General features: G+C 36.5%; 1 protein-coding gene across 1 annotated transcript in view; it reads right to left on the bottom strand.

Annotated features, from left to right (window-relative positions):
* CCDC146 (coiled-coil domain containing 146) overlaps nucleotides 1-26479 on the bottom strand; it is a 124044-nt gene that overhangs the window by 91427 nt on the left and 6138 nt on the right. The window contains exon 2 of the mRNA XM_057730675.1: nucleotides 12004-12173. Coding sequence (XP_057586658.1) covers nucleotides 12004-12162 — 159 coding nt within the window. The 5' untranslated portion in view covers nucleotides 12163-12173. The remainder of the gene's footprint in view (nucleotides 1-12003; nucleotides 12174-26479) is intronic.

Genomic DNA, 26479 nt, shown 5'->3' with positions numbered 1-26479 from the left:
TTCCAGCTTCTGTAAAGTTGATGCTTTAACATCTGCCCTACATGCTTAAGCCAGATACGCCTTGTTCTAAACAACCTGATAATATGCCTGAGTCACCTTGCCTCCTTCATCATCCTCCTCCCCCACAATCCAGAGTCCACATCCTCAACCATCTCTTTTATTAGACCCTTATGCTCTGGTCAACTATACAACTGCTCTAATTTCCCAATGCCAGGTGCCAAACAACTAGGGACATCTCCTATGCCCCATAGCCTGCTGAAATTATTCAAAGTAGCCAGTCCTGCTTACTCTGCCTCACCCATTCCGTCTCAGGGAAACCACAATAAAGGCTCTTGCCTACTGTTCCTCCCTCTCCCTCTGCCTCCTGACCAACCTGGTGCTTCCCCATGTGGCACCCCCTCCCCCCATGACATGGCATGCTTCCTTCTTTTAGGAACTCTGAGAAATAAACTATCATTTCAATGGCAATTGTCTCCTGACCTGTTGGCCCTCCTATACCTCAATTTTCTATTAATACACTATATTTTATTTCTTTATTTGCTGCACCCTGAGGCTTGTGGGATCTCAGTTCCCTGACCAGAGATTGAACTCAGGCCACATCAGTGAAAGCACCGGATCCTAACCACTAGACCACCAGGAAATTCCCAATACACTGTATTTTAAAACATTCTTAAACATATGAAAAGAAGCTCCACTCCACTCATTTTAAGGTAAATATAAATAAAGACTATGATGAGATAGCCTCTTCCCCCATCAGAGTGACAAAGGTTGAAAAGTCAGACAGAGCACAGTGCTGGTATGAGTGAAGAGACACTCATTTATTGTTGAGGGGAACATACATTATTACAACCTTTATGGAGAGCCCCTTGACAGTAAAAAAAAAAATCTTTTTTAAATACACAAACTCATGATCTGGCAATTCCACTTCAAAAGAATTGAAAATAGGATCTCAAAGAGATATTTGTACACCATGTTCATAGCAGCATTATTCATAATAGCCAAGAGGTGGAAGCCACGCAAGTGTCCACTGACAGCTGAATGGATAAACAAAATGTGGTCTGTACATACGATGGAATATTATTCAGTCTTAAAAAGGAGGGAAATCCAGGCACATGCTGTGACACGGATGCACCTTGAAGACTATGCTAAGTAAAATAAGCCAGTCACAAAAGACAGATACTGTAAAATATGAAGTATCTAGAGTAGTCAAATTCATAGAAACAGAAAGTAGAATGTTGTTGCCAGGACCTGGGAGGAGGGGAAAATGAGAATGTCTTGTTTAATTGATACAGACTTTCAGTTTTCAAGATGAAAAATTCTGGAAACTGGTTGCATAGCAAGGTGAATATACTTAGCACTACAGAACCGTACACTTAAAAATGGTCAGGATGGTGTGTTTTATGTTATGTCTATTTCCACAATTTAAAAAAATTTTTTAAATGGACAAACCCATTGATCCAGCAATCCCACTATTAGGAATTTGTCCTTTTTTTAAAAAAAAAAACTTTTAGTTCAGGGGCTGTCTTATTTAATATTCCACATTGTACCTAATACAGTTCTTTTTTTGAGGGTTTTCAATAAACATTTATTAAAGGAGGTAAATTCTACTGACTTAAAATATGCTCACTTTTTAAAATTAGAAGGTGCATTAATGTTGATATTTGGAACTATGGATAATTTTCTAAAATAATGCAAATGTTTAAGATTTTTATAGAAAATAATTACACATTTGATTGAATCTAAGACATCATTGAATATATGACACACCATTATTTTATGTTCTATGGAGATAGGAAAAAAATGCTGTCAAACTATGACAAAATGCTTTTTTTAATCACTTGAATTTTTATTTTACACTCATTGAGTTTTTAAATTTTTATTGGACTATAGTTGCTTTACAATGTTGTGTTAGTTTCTGCTGTACAGCAAAGTGAATCAGCTATATGTGTACATATATCCCCTCTTTTTTTGATAGGAATTTCTCCTTTTAATATGATTATTTCAGTGTAAAATGAGGCACACATAAGGTTATTGACTCATTGTCTGTAATGGAAGATAGGAAATAATCCAAATGTCCTATAATAGGGATTTGATTAAAGTATGCACCACCATGCATTGAAATACCATGCAAACATTAAAAAGAATATAAGTTGTATACATATGTGAAAAAAGCAAGTATGTATATTATGCTACCATTGCTTGTTTGTGCATAGACTTTTGCAAGGCTATATAGCAGACTGATAATGATGGTTGCCTCTGGGGATGGGGACAGCAGACTGTGGGATAGAGTGGCAAGCTGACTTACTTTTCACTCTGTACTGTTCTGCACCTTTGAATATTGTACTACAGTAAGTCCCCTACATATGAACCTTCAATTTGAGAACTTTCAAAGGTACAAACGTGTGTTCACATGTTCAATCACGTGGGTTAGTTCAAGTATCTGGCGTACATTGTCATGTGTGTGCATCCTCTACAAGTGGTTGTGCTTTTGTGTACTTTACTGTACAGTACTGTATAGAGTACAGTAGTATAGTATCTTTATTTTAAGCCCAGGATGTCCCGAAGAAGCGTAAAAGCAATAGTATATAGCCGATTGTGTTAGTTGGGTACCTAGGCTAAAACTGTTGGACTTACAAAGTGGACTTAAGAAGTTGCTCTCAGAATGGAATTCATTCATATGTAGGGGACTTACTGCACAGCATATTTTATGTATTGAAAAATAGTTAAAAAGAAAAAATACTAACCTCATGGCTGAAAAAACTTTAATACCTGGCTCTCTGATATTCTATTCTTTTTTTTAAATAAATTTATTTATTTATTTGCTTATTTTTTTATTGGTTGTGTTGGGTCTTTGTTGCTGCATACAGACTTTCTCTAGTTGCGGCGAGCCGGGGCTACTCTTCATTGTGGTGCGCAGGCTCCTCATTATGGTAGCTTCTCTTGTTGCGGAGCATGAGCTCTAGGTGCACGGGCTTCAGTAGTTGCGGCACATGGGCTCAATAGTTGTGGCGCACAGGCTTAGTTGCTCTGCGGCATGTGCGATCTTCCTGGGGCAGGGATCGAATCCGTGTCCCCTGCATTGGCAGGTGGATTCTTAACCACTGCGCCACCTAGGAAATCCAAATAGTCTATTCTTTAACTTCCTAGTCTGGCTGTATCTCACTTCTTGACCACTGAGATCCTGATCTTGTTTGCCTAATGAAAACTGTAATGATTGCCTTATTTTAGTGGAGTTTTCTGGTGTTCACTACTGCTGACTCATTTACTGATGTTACCTGTAAATCCAGTTGCTGAATAGCCAAATTCCCAATCCTACTCTCCTCTGCTTTATTCCCCAAAGAATCTACCCAACACACAAGAGCATCATCTCCCTATCCACCTATACAAAATAGATTTTAATTAAAAAAGCATTATTTATTTTAATCCTTAAGCTTTCATCTTTAGTGCCTAATATATTCAAGTAGTTCTTGGATTACCAAAGGTACCTTGTTTCACAAGATGCACATTCTCTATTGAGAACCACAAGCTATCAAAAGCCAGCTTACTTTCTCTCCCAAGAACTTTCTTTCTCAGAGGAGAAAACAATACCATTAAGTATTTCTCTTCATCTTTATTTAAAAAAGCAACATCTGTTTGCAGTGAGTATTAAAAAAAACCAGTATCTGAGTTTAGATTATTATTTTAAATATTTAAATCAACTTGCTACAAACAGTAGCTAAAGAATCAATGAAAAATAAAAAGGTAATTTAAACTTTATTAGATATATAATTAAAATAAACACAAGGGCGGGCTTCCTAGGTGGCGCAGTGGTTAAGAATCCGCCTGCCAATGCAGAGGTCACGGGTTCGATCCCAGCTCCAGGAAGATCCCACATGCTGCGGAGCAACTAAGCCCGGGTGCCAAAAAAAATAAATAAAAAAAATAATAAAATGACTCATTAAAAATAATAATAATAAAAAATAAAAAATAAATAAAAAATAAACACAAGGGCATGCATGCACACACAAACTAAGTTCTTGTTATGTCAGTAAAGGAATCAAAAAAGGGGAAGGGAAATCAAGGAACACTAACTACACAGATGAAGGAACAGATGAGCTGCTGAGGTTAGGGCCGCTCACTGCTGCATTTTCCTCTGGTTCCAAGCCCAGAGTCCGCCATGTGGTGGACACTCAGGAAAGATTTTCAGAATGAGTAAAGGGAGATAACCTCACAGGTAGGAGGCAGAGGAACTCTCAATTCCTCTCTGTCCCCAATTTTCAACACTCTCTGACTCCCACTTGCCACTGATCCCATGTTCAGATAATAGAGTTTGGTGGCAACACCCAAGACTCCTGGCCAGAATCACCTTCAAGGTGCCAAGGGTGAGGATACCCTAACGTGGACCTTCTTTTCTCTTACCCTGAGTTCTTGTGTAGTGTACGATTTTTACTGATTGAATTCAGGGGTGAATTAATCTACTTTGCAAAGTGGAATATGGCTTCTATTCCTGTAATCCTAATATAAATCTCCAATCTTTGTAGATAATGAGCCATGTCGATACCTCAAATATTTAAGTGTATTCAGGGCGTGACCCACGGCCTTCTTCCATACTGGAAAGATTTTAAAATTTCCATCTTACTGTCAAGGTGAAAAACAAAACAAAACAAAATAAACACTTCATGGGAAAAATGGAACCCATCTGTATTGTTTAATAAATTGTCAGTCTGTGTGAAGTTTCTTGATAGCCAAACAAAATCTTGAAGAATTATTTTTACAAGCCTGCCTGGAGGTCTGAAGGAAAAGTGAAAACATGCCAACAATAGCAAGACTTGTAGAAATATTTTAAAAAGAAATTTAGCAGTTTAAAATGCATATTCTCATCACCATGAATGCAATTCCTAAATAAATAATTGATGGCTTAAAAAAATAAATAAATAATAAAATAAAATGCATATTCTCTAAGTACAGCTATTCTGAGGTGTGATAACTAAGAAAGGGTAGGGAAACCAAAGAGAAATATTTAAAAAGAGAGTTAAAACATTTATCTTTATTTTTTCTTTTAATATACAGTTTACTTAAAAAGTCAATTTGTAAAACTCTAAAATAGCAGTGTTTAAATGTGTGAATGTCAAGTGAAGAATGTCAGGTGAAATGTGTGTCAGGGTAGGAGACAGGAGACTGGGTTGCATGCCTGGCTCTGCCTCTGCCTTGCTGTGCAAACTAGGGCAAGTCTCAATCTTTCAGAACTGTTAAGATGGAAATAATGATATCTCAAACTTCCTGATGGAATCATTATGAAAATTAAATTACATATTTGAAACTACCATGACTGTAAGCTTCTTGAAGGTGGGAATCTTACATTTTCATCTTTGTAACCATTTACTTGGCTAATTAACTCATGTATGAAAGAAAGAGAAAACATTTTCAATCTTTGAAAAACATTTAAATTTCATTACAGATTATTTCAAAAAACTTGTCAGTAACTCTATAGAAGATCCAATCTTGAAAATGAAGGAAGCTTTAGTAGCATCAGAAAATCACCAATATTTTCAGAAATTAATTTAAAATTTTTATTAAAAATTCCAAAATGTATTTAATCTGTTACCAGCCTTAAGAGCTCAAAATGAATAAAAAATAAGGAAGTGTCTTTTGAACATGTGAATATCCCCCCCAAAAAAGAGGTAATTTTAAAGGTAGGGAATTAGGAAAACAATGGCAACATCTTTTTATAAATATGCAGTGTTAGACTGTGCTGTTAAATACACACAAGAAGCAATTTGCATTCCTTTCAGAAAAGCAATCTGAATACCAAGAACCTGCTAGGTCTATATCTCCAGCCCAGGGACTTCCCTGATAAGCTTGAGATTCACATATTGGACACTCCCCTCAGACCACTGCTTATTCTCAATTCTCTGTCCCTTACTAGTACCGTAATCCAGCCACGTTCCTAAATCAGAAATCCAAATACCGCTTTAGACTCTCTCCTCTCCCTCACCCCATCCCCATCTATTCAGACACTAGATTCAGCATTTTATACTTCCTCACTCTCTCTCCTATATGTCTTCTATCCTCTTTCTCATGGCCGCTGCTTGGTTCAGTCTCTCTTCATATCTTATCTTGATCACTGAAATGGCATTCTAGTTGGTGATATGGTGGGAATGGAAAATAGACAAATTTAATAGATATTTAAGAGAGAAAATAAACTGACAGAATACGGGAGGAGAATTAGGTTTGGCAGGAGAATGGCAAATTTAATTCTGAGCATGTTTAGTTGGAGGTAACTTGGGGATTATCCTGGTGAAGAGATTACAAGTATGTGCATGTATGAGTGTGGGCAAAGCTTAAGATAAGAAAAGTAGGTTCATAGTGGACTCCATGGATATGGACAAAATATCCCCTCTTGTGTCCTATTGCCTCCAAAAAGCTTTTTCCAAATCTTCTCAACCCACAATGATTGCTCCTTCCATTCAATTCTAATCACACTATACACCTCCAGTTTCTCAACCGTCCATTGCCTTTTGCTGATGGTTAACATGTCGTTTCTTATTTCCCAAATGAAGCTTCTAAAGAATAGTACCCTTTTATATTTATGCATACGAATGTCCATGGCGTCTAGCACTGTGCAGCACACAGGAGGTGCTCAAAACAAAGGAGGAGCTGAAGGGGTGAATTTTAGTAAATTTGAGTACCTTTATTAGTAATGGTAATATACATCTCCTAGCATAGAGCCTGGCACATAGTGGGTGCTGAATTAATATCTCTTAAACGGATTAAGATTTAATGTCTCCCGCTGCTCTTAAAAAATTTCTTGCTATCTGAATCCTTTTCTCATTGGACACGCAACTCAAACTTGAACACAAATATATTTATTACACATTTTTTAAGCAGTCCAAAAGTTGAGTTTTATATTGAACCTGTTTCAGTGAAAAGGTCACATGTCATCAAGCCTAATTCATCTTCATCTACACACCCACAATACTTGCATACCCCACACCCTAACAGAATTTTGTATTCTATACAGATTCACACTTTTACTTCCTTAGTGTTTCCCTCCAGTGTTCACATTGCCCCTTGTGGCTTCCAAATTCTCCTGTGCTACCTTTTTTCTACCCCTTGGTTAAGTCAGGTCAAAGATTTAACAAAGATTGGCACAAGAATTATTTTCAGGAAATGAAGAGAAGGGAGGAGTTGACTGGTTCTGGTAAAAAGTAAAAGAGCCAAGAGGCTTAGGCAAGAAAATTTCATGTTTTGATTTTGGCCCTTGGCATTAAAATAAGAATGACTTTATGGCTTCCAAGTTTGGGAAAAGTTCAACATCTGACACACTGACATTTGACAACCAAGTTCACCCTGAGAAATCAGTGCTACTTTACATAACCGTGTACAGATTAGAAGTAGAACTCCTGACTTGGGGAATACCATGAAAGCTCAACTTACATTAAGCCTTAACGTGCAACAGACATGATGCTTTGAACAAAGAGACACATACTATTTGTTAAAAGAATTATTTTTAAATACTAAGTATTTACTGCTTGCCTCTGTGGAAGGTCTTGAGCCAGGCACTGTGTAGGATATAAATAAAATCACACATGATCCTTGCCATGGTATTAGATGAAAAGAGTTACATATGGCCCATCAGAGTGTATATCTTGGTATAATCTTTTTGGAAAGCCATTTGAAGGTATCAACCAAAGCTGAATATAAACGTAAACTATGACACAGAAACCCCACTCCTAGGTATACACCCAAGATAAACGAATTCACAAGTATAAGGCATGCATAAGAATCATCATGGTGCCTTACTCATAATCTTCTAAACAGGAAACAACCCAAAACTCTATATCTCTAAACAGAATAGAACAGACAAGAAAATTATGGTATGTTTACATGAAAGAACACTACAGAGCAATTTTAAAAAATTGAACTAATGCCACACACGATGCTATCAATAAATTTCACAGATTCAACGATTACCAAAAGGAGCCAGACGCAAAGGAAAACATACTGTATGATTCCATTCATATGACTTTTAAAAAGAGGCAAAACTAATACACAGTGATGTCAGAATAGTGACTAACTTTAATGGGAGAAATAACTGGGAAGGGTCTCAAGGGACACCACTGGGTTGCAGGAAATATATTTTCATCTGAGTGAGAATTTGGCAGGAATGAAGAAGAGATAAATTTAAGAAATATTTAATGGAGATATTTAACCCTCAAACTGATAAAGAGAACACAGGAGGAGAGTCAGGAGTGGGAGAATATGAATTTGGTTCTGAACATGTTGGTAATAACTATTGGCGCGTGCAAAAAAATTGCTATACCCTGAGTATCTGTGAAATTTACTGTACATATGTTTACCTTAACAAAAAAAATTTTAATAAAAGTTTTCAACAAGACAAGAAAAGTCTGTGGAGTGCCAGGCCTCATAATTAGGCAGCGATGGCAGTGTCGGGGAGCAGGTGTCCAGCATTAACTCACACAGTCCATTGATGTGACTTAGTTCCCAAGCACCACTTTGAACATTAATCCCAAAGTATGAATTTAACACAGTGTAGTTCCTGCGTTGTTAAGTCTTATTGTTTATGTGATCATAATATCAGTGAGGAATTAAATTTTCTCTGCAAAATATTATATGATGAGAAGATATTCAATAAATATCTGTTAAGGATCATGTACCAAGTGAAAGGTGCAGCCTACAAATGCTGTAAAAGTTGACGGGTTGGAGAAAGCACTGTGAACTGACTGCATAGGCACAGTTTCTTGAAGGACGTGGGAACTGAGCCAGATTCTAAAAGGTTAAGAACGGATGCAGGGGTTGCAAAGTGTGGCCTATTCAAGTTTTTGATCTTATTTTTTTAGTTGGAGTAGCACAGTCTTTCAAGAGGCAATGTGAGTAGGAGGATTATGGACAGCCATGACCTTGTGCATGCTTTGTGAACATATGCCAATTTCCCAGCCATCTGAATATGGGAGAGTCCATGCTAAGGGGAGTAACATAAACAGAAGATCATGAGGGCCTAAGTGAATTATTAGATTGCAAAAATAGTTTGGGCCCAAATCACAGAGTGCCATGAATACGAGACACATTCTGTAGGCAATATTAGATGAGAGCATGACATTCAGCTTTTACAACTCAGTAGTGCTGGGGCCAATTGTGTGACTGGCATTAACAACAATAAATCCTATAAGCAGCTTCTGGTTCTTTCAATGTGATGCCAAGCATCTGGGCCTCTGGAAGTGAATTTCTGACTGCTTTATTTCAGAACTCTTGCTCTTCTGCAGATTCAGCTTCTGTTTAGACAATTGTTTACACAATATAGTAGGTTAAAAAATTGTAAGACTTGTGAATCTTAGAGGAATGTTAAAAGAATTAGAAAATAAAACTAGAGATGCAAATACAAATAATCTCAGGGATGTTTATTATAGAAATAAAGTTGTTTGAAGTCAATATTTCATTCCTCAAGATTTTGTTGGCTAAAGGAAGAGTTCTCCGGCAGTAAAATTACTGGTGTAATTACTACTCAAAATGGGAGGACAGGACTTCCTCAGTGGCGCAGTGGTAAAAGAATCTGCCTGCCAATGCAGGGGACACGGGTTCGAGCCCTGCCCTGGGAAGATTCCACATGCCATGGAGCAACTAAGCCCGTGCACCACAACTATTGAGCCTGTGCTCTAGAGCCCGTGAGCCACAACTACTGAGCCCATGTGCCACAACTATTGAGGCCCAAGTGCCTAGGGCCCATGCTCCACAAGAGAAGCCTCTACAATGAGGAGCCTGCGCACCACAATGAAGAGTAGCCACCGCTCTCAGCAACTAGAGAAAGCCCGTGTGCAGCAGCAATGAAGACCCAATGCAACCAATAAATAAATAAATTTATAAAAAAAAAAATGGGAGGACAGTTCTTTGACCCTATAATCTAAGGTATCCACTTTGTTAGGGGCTGGACATACTCAATGATTAATAGCTATAGTTTGTGAGTACATGAATATTGAGAGAATCTTGAAATATTTAATGAGTTATTACATTGAACATCAATATGCAGGAGAAGTTGTCCTAAGTTCTCCTTTGACTTTACAAAGCAAACTTTCATGTTTCTTTATCTGTGGCTTAAAAAATTTGACTGTAATTTTCATTGTTAGCATAACCTTTGGTAGAAATAAAAATATTCCCTTATTGACAGAATTATTAAGGGTAGTGGTATAAAAGTAGAAATACTATTGTGAAGTTGGACATATGATGGATTTTAGCAGAAACAGAGAACCCTGATCATGTGAAAATATTAATACTAGAGATATGAACTCATCATTCTAAATATATAAAGATAGGTATAGAAATAGATATAAATTTGTGTGGATAACTATATTTATGCACTTATTTCCTAGCTCTCAGAGTACTTAGAAGCAATGACAGACCAATAGCAATGAACACACCCAGCACTGAGATCTTAGTTCTCAAATATCATTCTCCACTAAAATAGGAACCACAGATCCTTTGAGAAATGGCTGATCCTAGAGTTGGAGCAAAGAAAATGCAAGATGAACCTGGAACATATTCCTATGACAGAAAGTTAAAAGGTACACGAAGAATCATAGGAACATGTCAAAAGTGAGCCTTCTTGAAAGGGTGTACACTGGCCAAATCTGGGACAATTGAAGTATCAAAATGAATAATGGCAATAATGGATTATAACTCATTGAGGAGAATAAGAACTCATAAGTCCACCCTGATAGAGGGAGGGAGGGAGGGAGGGAGGGAGGGATGGATGGATGGATGGATGGATGGATGGATGGATGGATGGATGGAAAGAAAAGATGAGAAAGTTCTACCTTACAGTAGGAAGACAACTAATAAATGTAGAAGAAATGATGGAATCAGAAAATTGCCATTTGGTGAACTTCATAATAATATTATAATTAATTTGGGCAAGAATCATCAAGAGATGTAAAACTAGTAGGTGAAAATTTTAAGAGGAATAGGATATTTAAATACCCTCAGAGTATCTCCCCATAGGTGCTTATTAATTTCAAGAAGAAAAATAACTTTATAGGTGAGAAAGTTAGAAGTCACCACCTTAACCAAGCTATCAAAGCTGAAAACATGAGTAATGGGGCAAACTGACATCACATGTTCCTGATATGAGGTTTATATGTATATATAAAACAAAAGCTCAACAGTAGTTGTAGCAATTGCTTAAAATATTTACACCAAGAAAATATTTGGGTGGGGATTTAGTTTTGCTTCTTGGTTTTAAGTAAACTCTGATTTTGCCCAAAGACTTTTTTAAAGCTTATTTTTATTATGACTATCAAATTTCTTAGATGTTTTATTCAGTTATAGGCACATAAATTTGAGTCCATAATTCAAATGTCCTATAAATCATTTTCCAAAGCTCTCAAGCATGACAGATTGCATATGTGGTCAGTTACTATTAAAGAAAAACTCTCCTCCTATATGAGTATTTTCTAAATATTCATCTTGTTTTTTTAAAAATCAGACAAAAAATCTAACAAAAATCATATTCCCCTTTTTGCTTCTCTGCTAACAGGAAACAGCATATTTCAGTGCTCTACTATGGTAGCTACATTTGGTTAGGTAAATGTGTATTCTTTCTATTATTATATGACAAGATCTTTTATTTTCATTTTATGGGAGTAAATGTAGCATATCCAGTAATGAAAGAAATCTCTTATTTCATCTACCAATGCAGCGAATGTACTTAAGTGGCTGCATATATGCAAACATTTATTATGCCTTAAAAGTATTAAAACCTACACTACAGCAGTAGTCCAGGATTATACCATAGGCTTTTGGAAGAAAAGGTAGGGACTATTTCATTTTAAAGTGCTTCAAACAGTACATATTGCCTACAGGTTACATATAATAAGTCATTTTGATAATAATATTATCATTCATTATTATTCAATATTACTCATTATTATTCATCTGAATTTTTAAGTAGATAATGAGGCAAGTCTAACTGTAGTAATATATAAAGAGAGTAATATATAAATACATATGTACCTCATGCAGGCAAATGAAAGCTGGAGTTGTAGATAAATCAACAAATCGCTCATCTCGGATGTTAATTGTGGGTGCTACAGCATAAATGGGGTCTTCTTGATCCTTTTCACCTTCCTCTTCTTCCTCTTCTTGTTCTGTGTCTGTGGTACTGTCTCCCATTTTTCACAGTTCTAAAATAAAATCATTCTATATTCAGCTATTTAGGGATGTCTTCAGTTATAAAGTAAATTTAATAGAAAATAATGAAAGCAAGCCAAGCAACTAGAGTAATCTATTCAATGATATTATAGGTCAGGAAAGTTAGCTACAATTACATTACTATAAAAGGCTGTTTTGTTGTAGAGATACTCTCCATCAATACACTCAAAGCAATAATTCTAATTTTAAAGAGTAGACTGTTACTGCATTAATTGGAAATAATTATGTAACTAGAATATAAGCTCCATGAAGGCAGAAAACAAACCTAATTTTGTTTATGGAGCATTGTAGTAGGTACTCAATTACTATTCATCGATTGGGTTAATAAACAGAAAGTTCACCCTTAAAATATAACACAAAGTTAATTCAAATTATTTTTGGAAACATAAAAACCAACACTCTGTGGTGCCCCATACTGCCTTGGGCATGCACCTGCGCAATAGGCCACCAGGCACTGGGCTCGATACCCACACTGCCTGCTGCCAACACAGCTCAGGCCTATATGCTTGTGTGCACTGCCACCTGGCCTGTCTGTGCTGCTCATGGGCACTCTCACTTGTCCCATCAGATTTCACTTACAAAACATAAGCTCAAAAATAAAATTACTAAGGATTTCAAGATGGTGACCTCAGAGCATTAAGCCAAGTGCAGGCCCTTCTGAGAGCAGGTCTTTTTTTTTTTTTTTTTTTTTGGCTGCACTGTGAGGCATGCAGGATCTTAGATCCCCAGGGAATGAACCCATGTCCCTTATATTGGGAGGGAAAAATCTTAACCACCGAACAGTCAGGGAAGTCCTGAGCGGGTCCTTTCTTGACTGGACAGGTCGCATATCTTTGAAGTCAGCCCTGTGTATTGGCCGTCGGTTTGCTCCTGTAGTCAAGTGGACCCAGAGTAGTTTCCAAAAGACCCCTGTGTTGGCTGGCAAGGTCTCTATTGGCTCATTTTGGTGGTCTTGGGATGGTTACCTTTCTAAGAGAGAACTGGTAAGAGGCATCCATTGCATAAGAGAAGGCCAATCTAATCTGCTCTTTTGATCTCTGATATATGTGAATTTGCACTCAATAGAAGAGCATTCCTACTTTCTTCCCTTGCTGGAGAGGATAATTCCAACTGTCAATTTTTTTTTGCTTTAAAATATATATTTTTAAATTTTTGTACAATTCTAAAGGTTACTTTGTATTTATAGTTATTACAAAATATTGGCTATATTCCCTGTACTATATAATACATCCTTGAGCCTATCTTACACCCAATAGTTTGTACCTCCCCACTGGTAACCACTAGTTCGTTCTCTATGAGTCTGCTTCTTTTATGCTATATTCACTAGTTTGTTGTATTTTTGAGAGTCCACATATAAATGATATCATACAGTATTTATCTTTCTCTGTTTGATTTATTTCGCTTAGCATATTGCCCTCCAAGTCCATCCATGTTGCCACAAATGGAAAAATTTCATTCTTTTTTATGGCTATGTAGTATTTCACTGTATATATATATATATATATGCCACATCTTTTTTATCCCTTCATCTGTTGATGGACACTGAGGTTGTTTCCATATCTTGGCAATTGTAAATAGTGCTGCTGTGAACACTGGTGTGCATCTATCTTTTCAAATTAGTGTTTTGGGGTTTTTGTTTTGGGGGGTTTTTTTTTGTTGAGCATCTTTTCATGTGCCTGTTGGCTGGCCATCTGCGTGTCCTCTTTGGAAAAACATCTATTCAGTTCTTCTGCCCATTTTTGGATTTTTTTTTTTTCTTTGATGTGTAGTTGTATGAGCTATTTATATATGTTGGATATTAATCCCTTATTGGTCACATAATTTGCAAATATTTTCTCCCATTCAGTTGGTTTTCTTTTCATTTTGTTGACGGTTTCCTTTGCTGTGCAAAAGCTTTTAAGTTTAATTAGTTCCCATTTGTTTATTTTTGCTTTTATTTCCTTTACTTTTGAAGAGGGATCAAAAAAAATATTGCTATTTATGTCAAAGAGTGTTCTGCCTATGTAACTGTAAGGTTTTGTTGAACATGTATCACCTCTCATGTCTATATTATCAGATTAGCTGCTCTTTGATGATAAGGACCCTCATTGTTTTAATATGGAAAATATTTCTGAAATATGAATCCAGAAGGCATCATAGGCTCTTATTCCTGAATTTATTAAAGTGGCTACAGGCATATCATAGATTCATTAAGTTTCTTTTCTCCTCTCTAAAATGGGATTGACAGTAACTAATTTTTCTGTTTCATAAAAAAATATATGAAGATTAGATGTGATAATGCCTCTGGACTTCTAGCTTCCACTCTGTCTCCAGTTTTCTGCCACAGCCATAAATTATACATGCACTTGTCTTCCTCCTCTTCTACAAAAACACTTCATAGGTGGTGGCATGTACTTCCATCAGGAGGTACCAAATGTCTGATTGTCTTTCTTTATGTGATATTAATAGTCATTGGTTTTGTTTCGACCTCCCCTCCTTTAACACGTGCTTTTAATGCCATTAAGCAGTTTTTAATAGAACTTATTATTAAGGCATCACAACACTTTACATTTGGCAAGTAATCAAAATTTGTTGCTTAAATCTTCAGGGAGCTGGAAATGGTTTGGTGATATATCTAGATTTATTTGTGTTAATCATCTAAAATATGTGTGTTCAGTCATTTCATGGATGAAAAATGTTAAGGGATTTCCCAGGAAAGTATTTTCTTCAGAACATTACACCATACCTGTTATTTTCAGCTTTTTCTTTAAGACATATTTCAAACATAACCATAGTAACTTCAACAAATATCAATTCATGAGTAATTTTGTTTTATCTAAACCCTTCACTTCCCCTCTCCACTCTCCATATTATTTTGAAGCAAAATCTAGACATCTAGACTTAATATATCCTGAAAAGGCTTCATAATAATATAGAGTTCTCATTCCATTTCACAACTCCACAGCACCCCTTTGCATAAATGTGCTACAAGCTATTCAAATAATCCCTTTTTATATGGAATGTTTCCAGTTTTCTACTATTACAGTTCTGCAAAGTACGTCTATTTATTTAAAAGTAGATATATTAGTAGTTTGGTATTCACATATACACACTGCTATATTTAAAATAAAATGCCTTTCCATGGGAAAAAAAGTATCTTTCAAAGGCTTTTGGAATCTTTATAATCAAGATGGCATTAATTTGAAAACTGAAGTTCAGGCGATCTTCTCAAAGCATGGCATCTTTAAATATGGTATAGCTTGCCTAGGCAACAAAAGAAGGTGCTATGCTGAATTTGTACAAATTCCTCAGTCTGCTGAAGTTTTTGATCTCTATTATCTTGAAAACATTCTAAATATTTTAAGGTAGGTAAAACACTTTACAAAGGGAAGGAGCTAAAAGACACTATAACAGAATTCTAATAGAAGTTATCACACAAGCTTCAACCCTTAGGAAAGAAAGGGAGAGTGAATAAGAAAATAAGAAAATACAATAGAGACAAATGCAAAAGTCTCGTGTGAATTAAAATCTAAAATATTTATTAATCTAATTAAATATAGGGACAAAAGAGCTTTAAGTAGATACCAAATTTTAACAGACAAAAAAAAATATTCAAGGATTAGTTAATATAGGTTTGCAAAGCCCCATATACTAATATTATCATGCCGCAGGCAATATGATTGAGAGCTATAAATAAAACATCGGAATAAAATATATTTGCAGGGCACAGTGGTATAAACATGAGTATATTTATAAAATATCTAAATCCCTGGTGAAAGAAGAACTGTATAGCTATCAAGTATAGTGAGTCTAGAGACATATATCTCTATAATACCTAAATCAATTAAGCAAATATTTATCGAGTCATTTTATGAAGACCAAGAGTCTACAAAGATGCAAGCAATTTACAATCTAAAGAGGAAGCGAGGCAGGGAAATAACTAGCTCTATGTCATGCAAGGTAAGGTAAAATAAGCCTAAATAAAAAGCAGTGTTCTTAGGAAAGTAGATCAGGCTTAAAAAGCAGCTTGTATCCTGGAATTTAGATTTTAATCTATATGTATTGGGAGCCATTACCTTTTCTGCAGAGAGGAGTTATCTGAGTTTGTAAGGATGTTGGTAGCAGTGAAAAGAATGGTTTGGAAAGAGTGTGAATTTGGAGGCAAGGAGACAATTTGGAGGCTATGAGCCAGCCTCTGTGCTATGGGTAGGAGATAGGTGCCGAGGTGAACAAAACCAGACAAGATCCCTGACCTCAGGGGGGCTCACAGACTGGCGAGCAAGGTAGCAATTAATCAAAGAATCACAGAGATAAATATAAAAATATGAATAACTAGAATATGTGCTGTGAAAGCATGGATGCAGAAGCAGGTTTACCGGGCACTGCACCTTCCCAGTGGGTGCCATTTGCAGGGAAAGTTCTGCAGTGAAGCAGCCCTGATTGGAAGGTTAGATTCTGAGAGCCTGAACCAAGATAGTACCATGCTACACTGTAGGAGTTCAAAGAGGAGAGGACATGGTTGTATGAGGCTTTCTGGAAAGGAAAGGACATGTGCTGAGCTTTGACACAGAAAAGCAAAAGGCCGGTGAAGGAGAAAGGAAGATAAATAAAAACTTTAGTCCCATTACAGAAGAACACTGAACACCTCTATTATTCACACTTCATCTCAGGGCTAAAAACATAGAACCAAAATAGGAAGCTTCACAAAGAATAATTAAGCAATCAACATTGCAGGGTATGCCTCGTTTTGCAAGACACACCACTACTTCCCCTTCCCTAACGCTGAAGAGGTGATGATGATTTTGTTTTGATTCTGAACTCTTAAGGAAATGTGCCTTGAATTACAAATTGCAAGAAGCACATGTAAAATCCCGAATACCCCATGCACCAGAGAATGGAGCAGGATATACAAACGATGTGACTCTTTGAAGGTAAAATGGCAACGCTTGCTTCAAGGAAGATGTTGCAGGAAGATTGTCTTTTGACACTACTTGTCAATGAACAAGCACAAATTTTGCTTATTTTAGAATAGCGGGGTATAATGTAAAATCAAACAGTATTTCTTTCTTAGTCCCACACAGAACCTAAGCATTCTTTTTCATAATTTAGCTGTTCTAACTGTCCTGGAAACAGAATCCAGTGCTCCTTTCCCCCGCACCCAGTGCTATAAAAAGTTAGTTACATGACTGTTTCTACAATAATTCAGAGCTGGACCCCTTGGAGGAAGGGGAAATTCTGGGACACAATTTTTTTGTTGTTTCAGTTTCCTATATTTATTAAAATACAGAAATGTCAAAATGGGGTTACAAAAATTGTGGTATATTTAAAATTGTATGGCTAGTGTCTCTCAATCCTGTCAGTGCATCCCTGTGATTACATGCATATTCTCTTTTGAAGATAATGTTAAAAGCCTACCTTGAAGGCTTTTCTTTCTGAGACGCCTCTGGTCCACATGTGACGGGCTCAGGGTATTGGGCAGCCAACCTGACACGCAGCCTATGGTCACCTCAGATCCAATTAATTCAACAATAATAACAACATTATCGCCATCAGACACTATGCCCATGGCAGTCCTAGATGCAACAGATGCAATTATTGCACTTATTCATGTCTAGATACTTTATTCTATGTGCAAGTCTATGTACAATTATATAATACCCATTATTACCATACGAAGATTAGACTTGAAACATTTTTTAAACATATAGATTTCAGTTCATGTTTTTAAAAAGAGGGAGTAGAAAATCTTTGTCATTCAGAGACCCAGCAAAACAAACCACAACTTCTTTCTGTTCCTAAAAAAAAATGAGAAAGAAAAAAACCCTCTCAAAAAAATGCTGCCCCCCCACCCCCCCAAAAAAACACATTCTGGCACAGATAAAAATAAAACCACTGCAGTCAGTATGTACAGATAAAAATCGTCTCATAATCAAAGTGTTAAAGTAACAATGTGGCTTGGACCACCTTTAATTAAAAACATATATACACATAAAAGAAAGCAAAACTCTTGAGAGGAAGGTCCAAGTGCATATCTAACCTTTAAAGTAAATGTTCATAGTATTAGATGGTTACGTCTTAAATTATTTGCATATGTAATCAATGAGGAACCTGTTAACTGCCCATGATCATGGAGAACCCAAGACTCTTATAGGATGAGCGTCCTTCCTTGGGATGGAAGGATGCTGAGAGAGCTCTAGCCCTACTCCCAACTCATTTCACTGTCCTTTTGCCTCCTTATTCATACTCCCACCAAACTCAGACCCAAGAAAAGTCACTCTTTCTTCAAAGATACATATGATTTTCCCCCTTTCTTCTCAGGAACCTACACTGCCAAAAGGAGCTCTATATTACTCATTTCTGAGTGGGTTTAACACATAGGGTCATGACGGCACCATCCATGTGGAAGAACTGTCATGGAAACAGACATGATTTTTGTCTCTAACATATCCTCCTGGTCGCCCTCATCTGCATGCAGATACTCCTGTCCAGTGGCCACCTTCCTGTGCACCTAATAATAAGACCATTTTTATAGTCGTTGACGATTTAAACAAAGCTTTCTCTCACATTGCTTCACTTACTCCTTACAACAACCATGTTCCATAAGAATTATTATCTCCACTTTATAGATGAGGGAATTGAAGGTTGGGATGATGTGCCCAAGATCACATAGCAATAAAAGGCAGTGGTTTTTAAAATCCATGTCCACTGGCTCCAAATCCCTTACCCTTTTCTATTATACTCTACAGGATACTTGCCATGGCCTCAGCAAAGCCCTTTCCTCTAGGCCTCCAGTGGTGGAAAGCAGGATCAAGAATACAGGCAGGCTGACTGAATTCAACCTGTCACCCCAAAGGTGTAAGGCTAAGACCCCCTTTAGCAAAGAGCAGGCCAGCAGGGTTTAAATCAGTTGAAAACTAATTCTTGTAAAGCAGTGATTATTAGGCAGTCTGTGAGGTCTTAAGACTGAGCTGGGCAAAACAATGGGCTATAGAATTTATTGTTATAGTTACAAACCAAAGGAACGCCTTCACATATACAAAGTATGACAAGAAATGCTGGATCTTATATCTGCAATAATTTACAGTCATTCTGCAAGCCCAGTCAGGCTTCAGAAATTCAAAGAGTGCCTGAGAGACCCTATTAGTCTCCCTAATAGTTTCTAAATAATTTAGTAGTAAGCAGAGACTGTGTTCCAAAGCCTGTGGGAAGTGCACAATGCCCAAGTAGCTCTGAAACTGACAGTTTTTCAGAAGGTCTGTAAAACAGAGATTCTGAATGTTTGTATACAATATAGAATCCTCACATTGCAACCCATTCCTCACTCTTGCTATGAAAATGTCCACATTTTTCAAATTCCATTATCTTTGCTTGAATTAAAAAAAAAAATGATACCAGGAAGCATATTCATAACATTACAACAGTTGTCTATCCTATCTAATTAGGCCTTGCAAACCTCCTCTTTCATTTACACCTTTTCTCTTCCCCACACCACAGTCAGGAGAAACTATAGGTCTACCTGAGTCTGTTTCCTTAGCAAAGATCTTCATGAAATATGGGGTATCACTGAGACAGGCTGGGACCTGGGACCCTTTGCTGCAGTGCTGCAATGCTTGCACCTGAACACCCTCTCCTCGAGTAACAAAATACAAAGAAACTGTATGGGACTAAAAATAACTGCATGTATGTGCAGTTGAGGCAAATTCTGAACCCCAAAATACAAAGAGACCAAAAAACCCAACTGCCACTTTTGAGGAACCTGGAGCAAAAACAGGGTGTTGGGAGCAAAAGCAGGGTACTGAGCATGCCCCCTGCACACACCACCACCTAAGGGGTGGGCGAAACACCTAAGCCACCCCTCTGGCCTGACCCCTGGACACACTCCTACCCTCACCCCATGTAAGAAACAAGCTTGTCCCCCTCCTCGGGGAGCGAGCAAATAAGGGAACCTGTTGTTTGTTCTCATTCCCCGCTGCTGCAGCAGGGGCCCAATAAAGCCTTGCCTGAATTTCTTGTCTGGCCTCTAGCCAATTTCTATTGATTGGGGAAGGCCGAGAACCCTGGTCGGTATCATCACTTACTACCATCTGCAACAGCCCAGATCTTTCCCTTCCTCCTCCTCTTTCTCCTGTTGTTTCATCTAAGATTGGGATTGGTGGCGTTAATTTAGTCTACCAGGATGACAGCGTGGGCTAATGGAATTGACTACTTGGAAGTTCCTCAATCTGGGCTTGAATCTCATTCCTCCCCTTCCTGTGTAAACTTGGGCAAGATACTCAGCCTCTAAGTGGCTGTTTCCTTAACTGCGAGATGATTTAAGAGTTGTTGTGAAGATTAAATGGGACAACGCATGTGAAGTCTCAGCCCAGATCCAGCATATAGTCCTCAGTAAGTGGTAGCTTCCTCCCATCACTGCCTGGTTCCTCAGCTTTCACGTATAATGTGCCTTAGATTATTTTTATAGGGAAAAAATAAACAGAGGTCAGCCTGGGGCTGGACCAAGTTATTTCAGGAATCCATGGTCTGGAAAAGGCGATCTGGGTCTCCTGCAGCATAATTTTGTCCCAGAGCTCTCCTTAGGATTTGGTGTGAGAGTCCTGGTAAACCTAATCTTCACATCCCACTGTGACATGTTTAAATCTAGGATAAGAAAGACTATATAGGATACTGGGTACTGGAGAGGGAGAAAGGGAGCAACTAAAAATTTTTAAAAATCCTTAAAAGAATATGTGTCAACTCTGAGTCAGGGAAGGGCCAGCTTTGGACAGCAAGTAAAGCAGGCATAGTTCCCTCTCCCATATCTAGAAATTACACAGGCTCCTCTATTCATTGCATGAGTATTTCCTGTTCTCAGGCTTCCTCTGGCCCTAGGCAGATCTCTACTTTTTTCTTCCTCACCCTGGGCAGCATCCCTTACTCAATTTCTTTCCTTCCTCTAAAGGCAAAGGTTTTTACATTACTTATAGGGTTAGAAGAATATTTGGCAAGACAATCTTCCTACTTTACATTGGAAGAGGAAATTAAAAATAAAAATAAACCAAACACCCTCTTTCTGAGCTGGGGAATAAGGAGAGGTGGTGAGGAAACAAGTTGACATGGGCCCCTGAGGCACTCTGTCCACCCAGGATTAAGTTCAGAAAATGAAATAGTGCAACTTGGACTTGCAAGGACATCAGAGGGATAATATGCTTCCTTCCCCAAGTGGGACTTGGGGAAAGTGGCAAGTTTCCAGAGACATCATCACTTCTACTCTTTCATGTGATAAAGCAGAGAAAACTATCTAGGTAGAAAAGGCCCAAAAGAGTTTACAGAGTGGAGTGGGAGAGGTGTTGAGATTGGCTGGGAGTGCTATACCCCAAGAGCCCTTCGTGTTATGATGAAAAGACACTGCTTCAGAAAGCTTTGTGGACCATAAAATTGAGTACCAGATGGGGATGCAGAATTCTCAGAAGATTCCAGCACGAAGACCCATATCTGAGACCCAGGCGGACGCACATCTCAGAAGGAGTCAGCATGGTCAGACACCAACCACTAGCTAGGAAACCACCCTGAAATATAATGCTACCTAATTACCCTGAACTTGAGTCTCATGCTTAGCAGGAGAGAAAAGGGGAAACAGGAACTGAGTAAATTTTTTAAAAATTTAGCTTTATTGAGGTATATAATTTATGTTCAAAAAAACTCACAATTTTAAGTATACAATTTGATGAGTTTTTACAAATATTGACAGTTGTGTAATCACTGCCACAAACATTCCCATCACTCTAAAAAGTTCCCTGGTGCCCCTTTACAGTCAGTGCCCCATTCATCCCAGCCCCTCCATTCCAGGTACCTGGTAACCACCAGTAGTTTTGCCTTTTCTAGAATTTCATGTGTATAGGATCATATATGTTTCTGGCTTCTGTCATTTAGCATCAGGTTTCTGAGGTTCATCTACATTGCTGTGGATATCAGTCTTTCATTTCTTTTATTGCTGAGTGCTACTCCATAGTACAAATACACCATGATTTATTTGATGTTCTCAAGTTGATAGATATTTGTTTCTCATTTTTGGCTATTATGAATAAAGTTGCTATGAACATTCAAGTACAGTCTTCATGTGAATATATGTTCTCCTTTCTCTTGGGTAAATACCTAGAAATGGAATTGCTGTGTCAGATGATGTTATGTTTAATTCTGTAAGAAACTATCAAATTGTTTTCCAAAGTGGCTGTACCATTTTATATTCCCACCAGCAACATATGAGGGTTCCCACTGCTCCACATCCTTGTCAACACTTGGTAGTGTCCGTATTTTTAGTTTTAGACCTTTTTGTGGGTTTGTAGTGGTATCTAATTTTAATTTTGTGGTTTTAATTTGCATTTCCATAATGACTTATTATGTTGAGCATCTTTTTATGGGCATAGTTGCCATTTATATTTTTTCTTAGTGTAAGTGTATATTCCAATTTTTTTGTTCATTAAAAAAATCAGGTTTTCTTCTTATCATTCTTGTAAAAGTTCTTTGTGTATTCTGGATACAAATCCTTTACCAATATGTTTCATAAATATTTTCTCTCAATCTCTCCTAGTCTCTTCATTCTGAAGAGCAAAACATCTGAATTTTGAGGAAATCCAATTTACCATTTTTTTCTTTTATGGTTCATTCTTTTTGTATCTTATTTAAGAAATCTTAACCAAATTCAAGGTCACAAGATTTCCTCCTATGTCTTCTTCCAGAACTTTTATAGTTTTAGCTCTTCTATTTGCATCTTTTAACTATTTCAAATTTTTGTGTATGGTGTGAAGTAAAGGTTGATGTTCTTTTGGAAAGGGGATGGAAAGGCATATAGATATTTAATGTTCCAGCACCACTTGTTGAGAAAAGCATCCTTTTCCCATTGTCATATTATAATTATATTAGCATCTTTCTCAAAAATTAACTAACTAGATATGTGTAGGTCTATTTCTATAGTCTCTATTCTGTCCCATCAATTTAAATGTCTGTTCTTACAGCTATACAACATTGTGTTGATTATTGTAGCTTTACAATATGTCTTAAAATGAAGTAGTACAAGTCCTCAAACTTAGTTCTTTTTTCAAAATTGTTTTGGACATACTTGGTACTTTACGTTTCCATGTACACTTTAGAAGTAACTTATCCATTTCTATTTTTTTAAAAAGCCTGCTAGAATTTTGACTGAGCAATGAATCAATACATCAGTGTGGACTGATATGCCACCTTGAGTCTTATTTTACTTGAATATGGTATTTCTCTCCACTTACTTAGATCTTCTTCAATGATTTTCAGAAAATAGATCTTGCATAAATTCCATTAAATTTATCGCTAAGTATTTCATATTTTGTATGTTATTGTAAATGGTATTGTTTTAAAATTTCAATTTCCAAGTGCATTTTTAGTCTTCAGAAATAGAATTGATTTTTGTTATTGACCTTGTATCTTGTAACCTTGTAAACGTTTTAATTAATTCAGCTAGGCTTGTATAATATCCTTTAGAATTTTCTACTTAGATGATCATGTTGTCTGCACATAGACAATTTTACTTCTTTCTGTCCAATGTAGATTCATTTCCTTTTATTGCCTTATTGTGCTGTATAGGACCTCTAGAACAATAAAGTGGTGAAGGTGAACAACTCTGCCTTGTTTCAGATCTTAAAGGGAAAAAGCACTCAGTCTTTTATGGTTAAATGTGGTATTAAGTGTAAATTTTTCAAAGATGCCTATATTAGGTGGAGGAAGTTCCTTCTCTTCCAAGTTTGTGGAGGGTTTTTAATCAGGAATGGGTATTGAATTTTGCTAAATGTTTTCTTTTAATCCATTAAGATGATCATATTTTCCAACAAATGATGCTGAAACAACTGATCTTTAACATCTTTATGTAAAAGAATGCACCTCAACTCATACCTGGCATGATTTACAAAAACTAACTTGAAATGAGGCATAGGCCTAAATGTAAAACCTAAAAGTAGAAAACTTCCAAAAGAAAATGTCGAAGAAAATCTTTGCAACCTTGGTTTGGAGAACATTTTCGGGATTTTTGTTTGTTTTATTTTGTTTTTAGATGGGACACAAAACCACAATCACAAAAGAAAAAAATAGATAAATTGGTCTTTTTCAAATTTAAAAGATGTGCTCTTCAGACGACAGTGTTGGGAAACTGTAAACAGGAACCACAGATGGGGACAAAATGTAAGCAGATGATGTATCTGACAAAAGACTAGTATCAAGAATATATAAAGAAATCTCAAAACTCAATAATTAGAAATCAAGCAGGGCAATAAAAAAATGAGCAAAAGATTTGAACAGATACTTCACCTAAGAAGATATACAAATGGCAAACAAGAATGTGAAAATATGCTCACTTCATTAGTACTTGGGGAAATGCAAATCAAAATCATAATGAGATACAACTACACACCTACTAGAGTGGGTTTTTTTAAAAGTGACAATACCAAGTGTTGGTGAGAATGTGGAGTAACTGGAACTCTCACATGTTGCTAGTGGCAATGCAAAATTGTGTAGCTCCTTTGAAAAACAGTTTAGATATTTCTTATGAAGTTAAAATAAATACGTTTACCAAATGACCCATTCAACCCCCACTTGTATGTGAATACACATTCAAGGGAAATGAAGATATATATCCATTCAAAAACTATACACAAATGTTTATATTGGTTTTATATATTCATCAAAAACTAGAAACAACCCAAATACCAACGTGTGGATATATAAACAAATTGTGGTACATGCATGTAATGGAATAAAACTCCAAAACAAATTACTGATACATACAACATGGATGAATCTCAAATATATTATACTAAGTCAAATGGCTATATACCATATGATTCCATCTACTATATGAGTTTCTGAAAAAGGCAAAAATTATAGGTACAGATAATGGATCAGTTGTTGCCAGGGATGAATATTGGGGGACAAGGATTGACTACAAAGAGATATGAGGGAACTTTTGGCAGTGATGGAAAAGTTCTATATCCTGATTGTCATAGTGGTTACATGACTCTATGTATTTGCCGGAATTCATAGAGCTGTATACCTAAAAAGGGTGAATTTTACTGCGTGTAAATTATACCTCAATACACCTGACTTTAAAACAAAGTAAAGCAAAAAAAAAAAAAAACTAAACCTACACAGAGTGCTGAACTGTACATTATTAATACAAAGAAAAACATTCCAAAAATCACCACAGAGAAAAAGCAGATTCTCCACAAAGGAACTAAATTAGATAGAAGACTTCTCATTAGCAAAAACTGAACTTCTTCAAAGTACTGAGAGACAGTATATGTCAGCTAAATTATTACTTAAGAGTGGGGGTAAAATAAAAACATTTCAAAGTCTGAAGAAACTACTCAGTGACTCTCATAGAATATATATAATGAATATACTTCAGCAAAAACAAAAATGAGTCTAGAAGGAAAGAGATGCGTGAATAAATCCGTAAATGTTGCTAAGTTTAAATAAGCATTAAATATTCACAGCAACAGTAACTACTTAAGTGGCTTCAAAAACAAGGTGAAACTGAAATACACAAGACAATAAATGACAGGAAAGATGGAAAAGACTACCTTAAAGAATTCTAGTGTTTGAGAGGAAGATGGAGATACTGACTGATTAGACATTTGCTAAGTCAAGTGAGTATGTGAAAAATTTAAGGATGACAATTAGAAGTAAAGAAAATAGCCTTTTGAATTACTATAGAGGAAAAAGGCAAACAAAGGGAAACATTTAAACTAAAGACATGAATGGAGAAAAAGAGGAATAACAACAACAAAAAGGCCGAAGAAAAGGCAAGGTTAATAGAAAACACAAAAGAAGATGGTAAGAATAAATATAAATGTAAAAGTAACTACAGAAAAAAAGTAGATTAAATGTACTTGTTGAGACAGACTCTCAAATTGGATTTAAAATATCTATCTGTATTCTGTTTATAAGAGACAAGTCCCAAGTGTAATGTCACAGGTTTGAAGTAAAAGGATGAAAATATTATTATTAGATAAAAATATACATCGATAGAAAGCAACCCTAGAGATAATGAAGGTCATTATTTAATGACAATAAACTTTTATCAGGAAGCAATTTTATCAGGAAGCAAACGGAATTTCTACTCAAAGGATGTATTAATGCTACTAGTGTAAACAGTTGCAACACTATTGCTACTTTGTAGAAATGGAATGAAGCATTAGCACATACAAGAACTCTAAAGTGAGCTTTTAAAGGTTTTCTATTATACATTAACTTTCTGTTCGCAATAAATATTATCTTACATACATACACAGACAGA

This window comes from Hippopotamus amphibius, chromosome 4 (assembly GCF_030028045.1).
Source record: "Hippopotamus amphibius kiboko isolate mHipAmp2 chromosome 4, mHipAmp2.hap2, whole genome shotgun sequence".
NCBI lineage: Eukaryota > Metazoa > Chordata > Mammalia > Artiodactyla > Hippopotamidae > Hippopotamus > Hippopotamus amphibius.
This window is presented reverse-complemented; position numbering and strand designations above follow the sequence as displayed.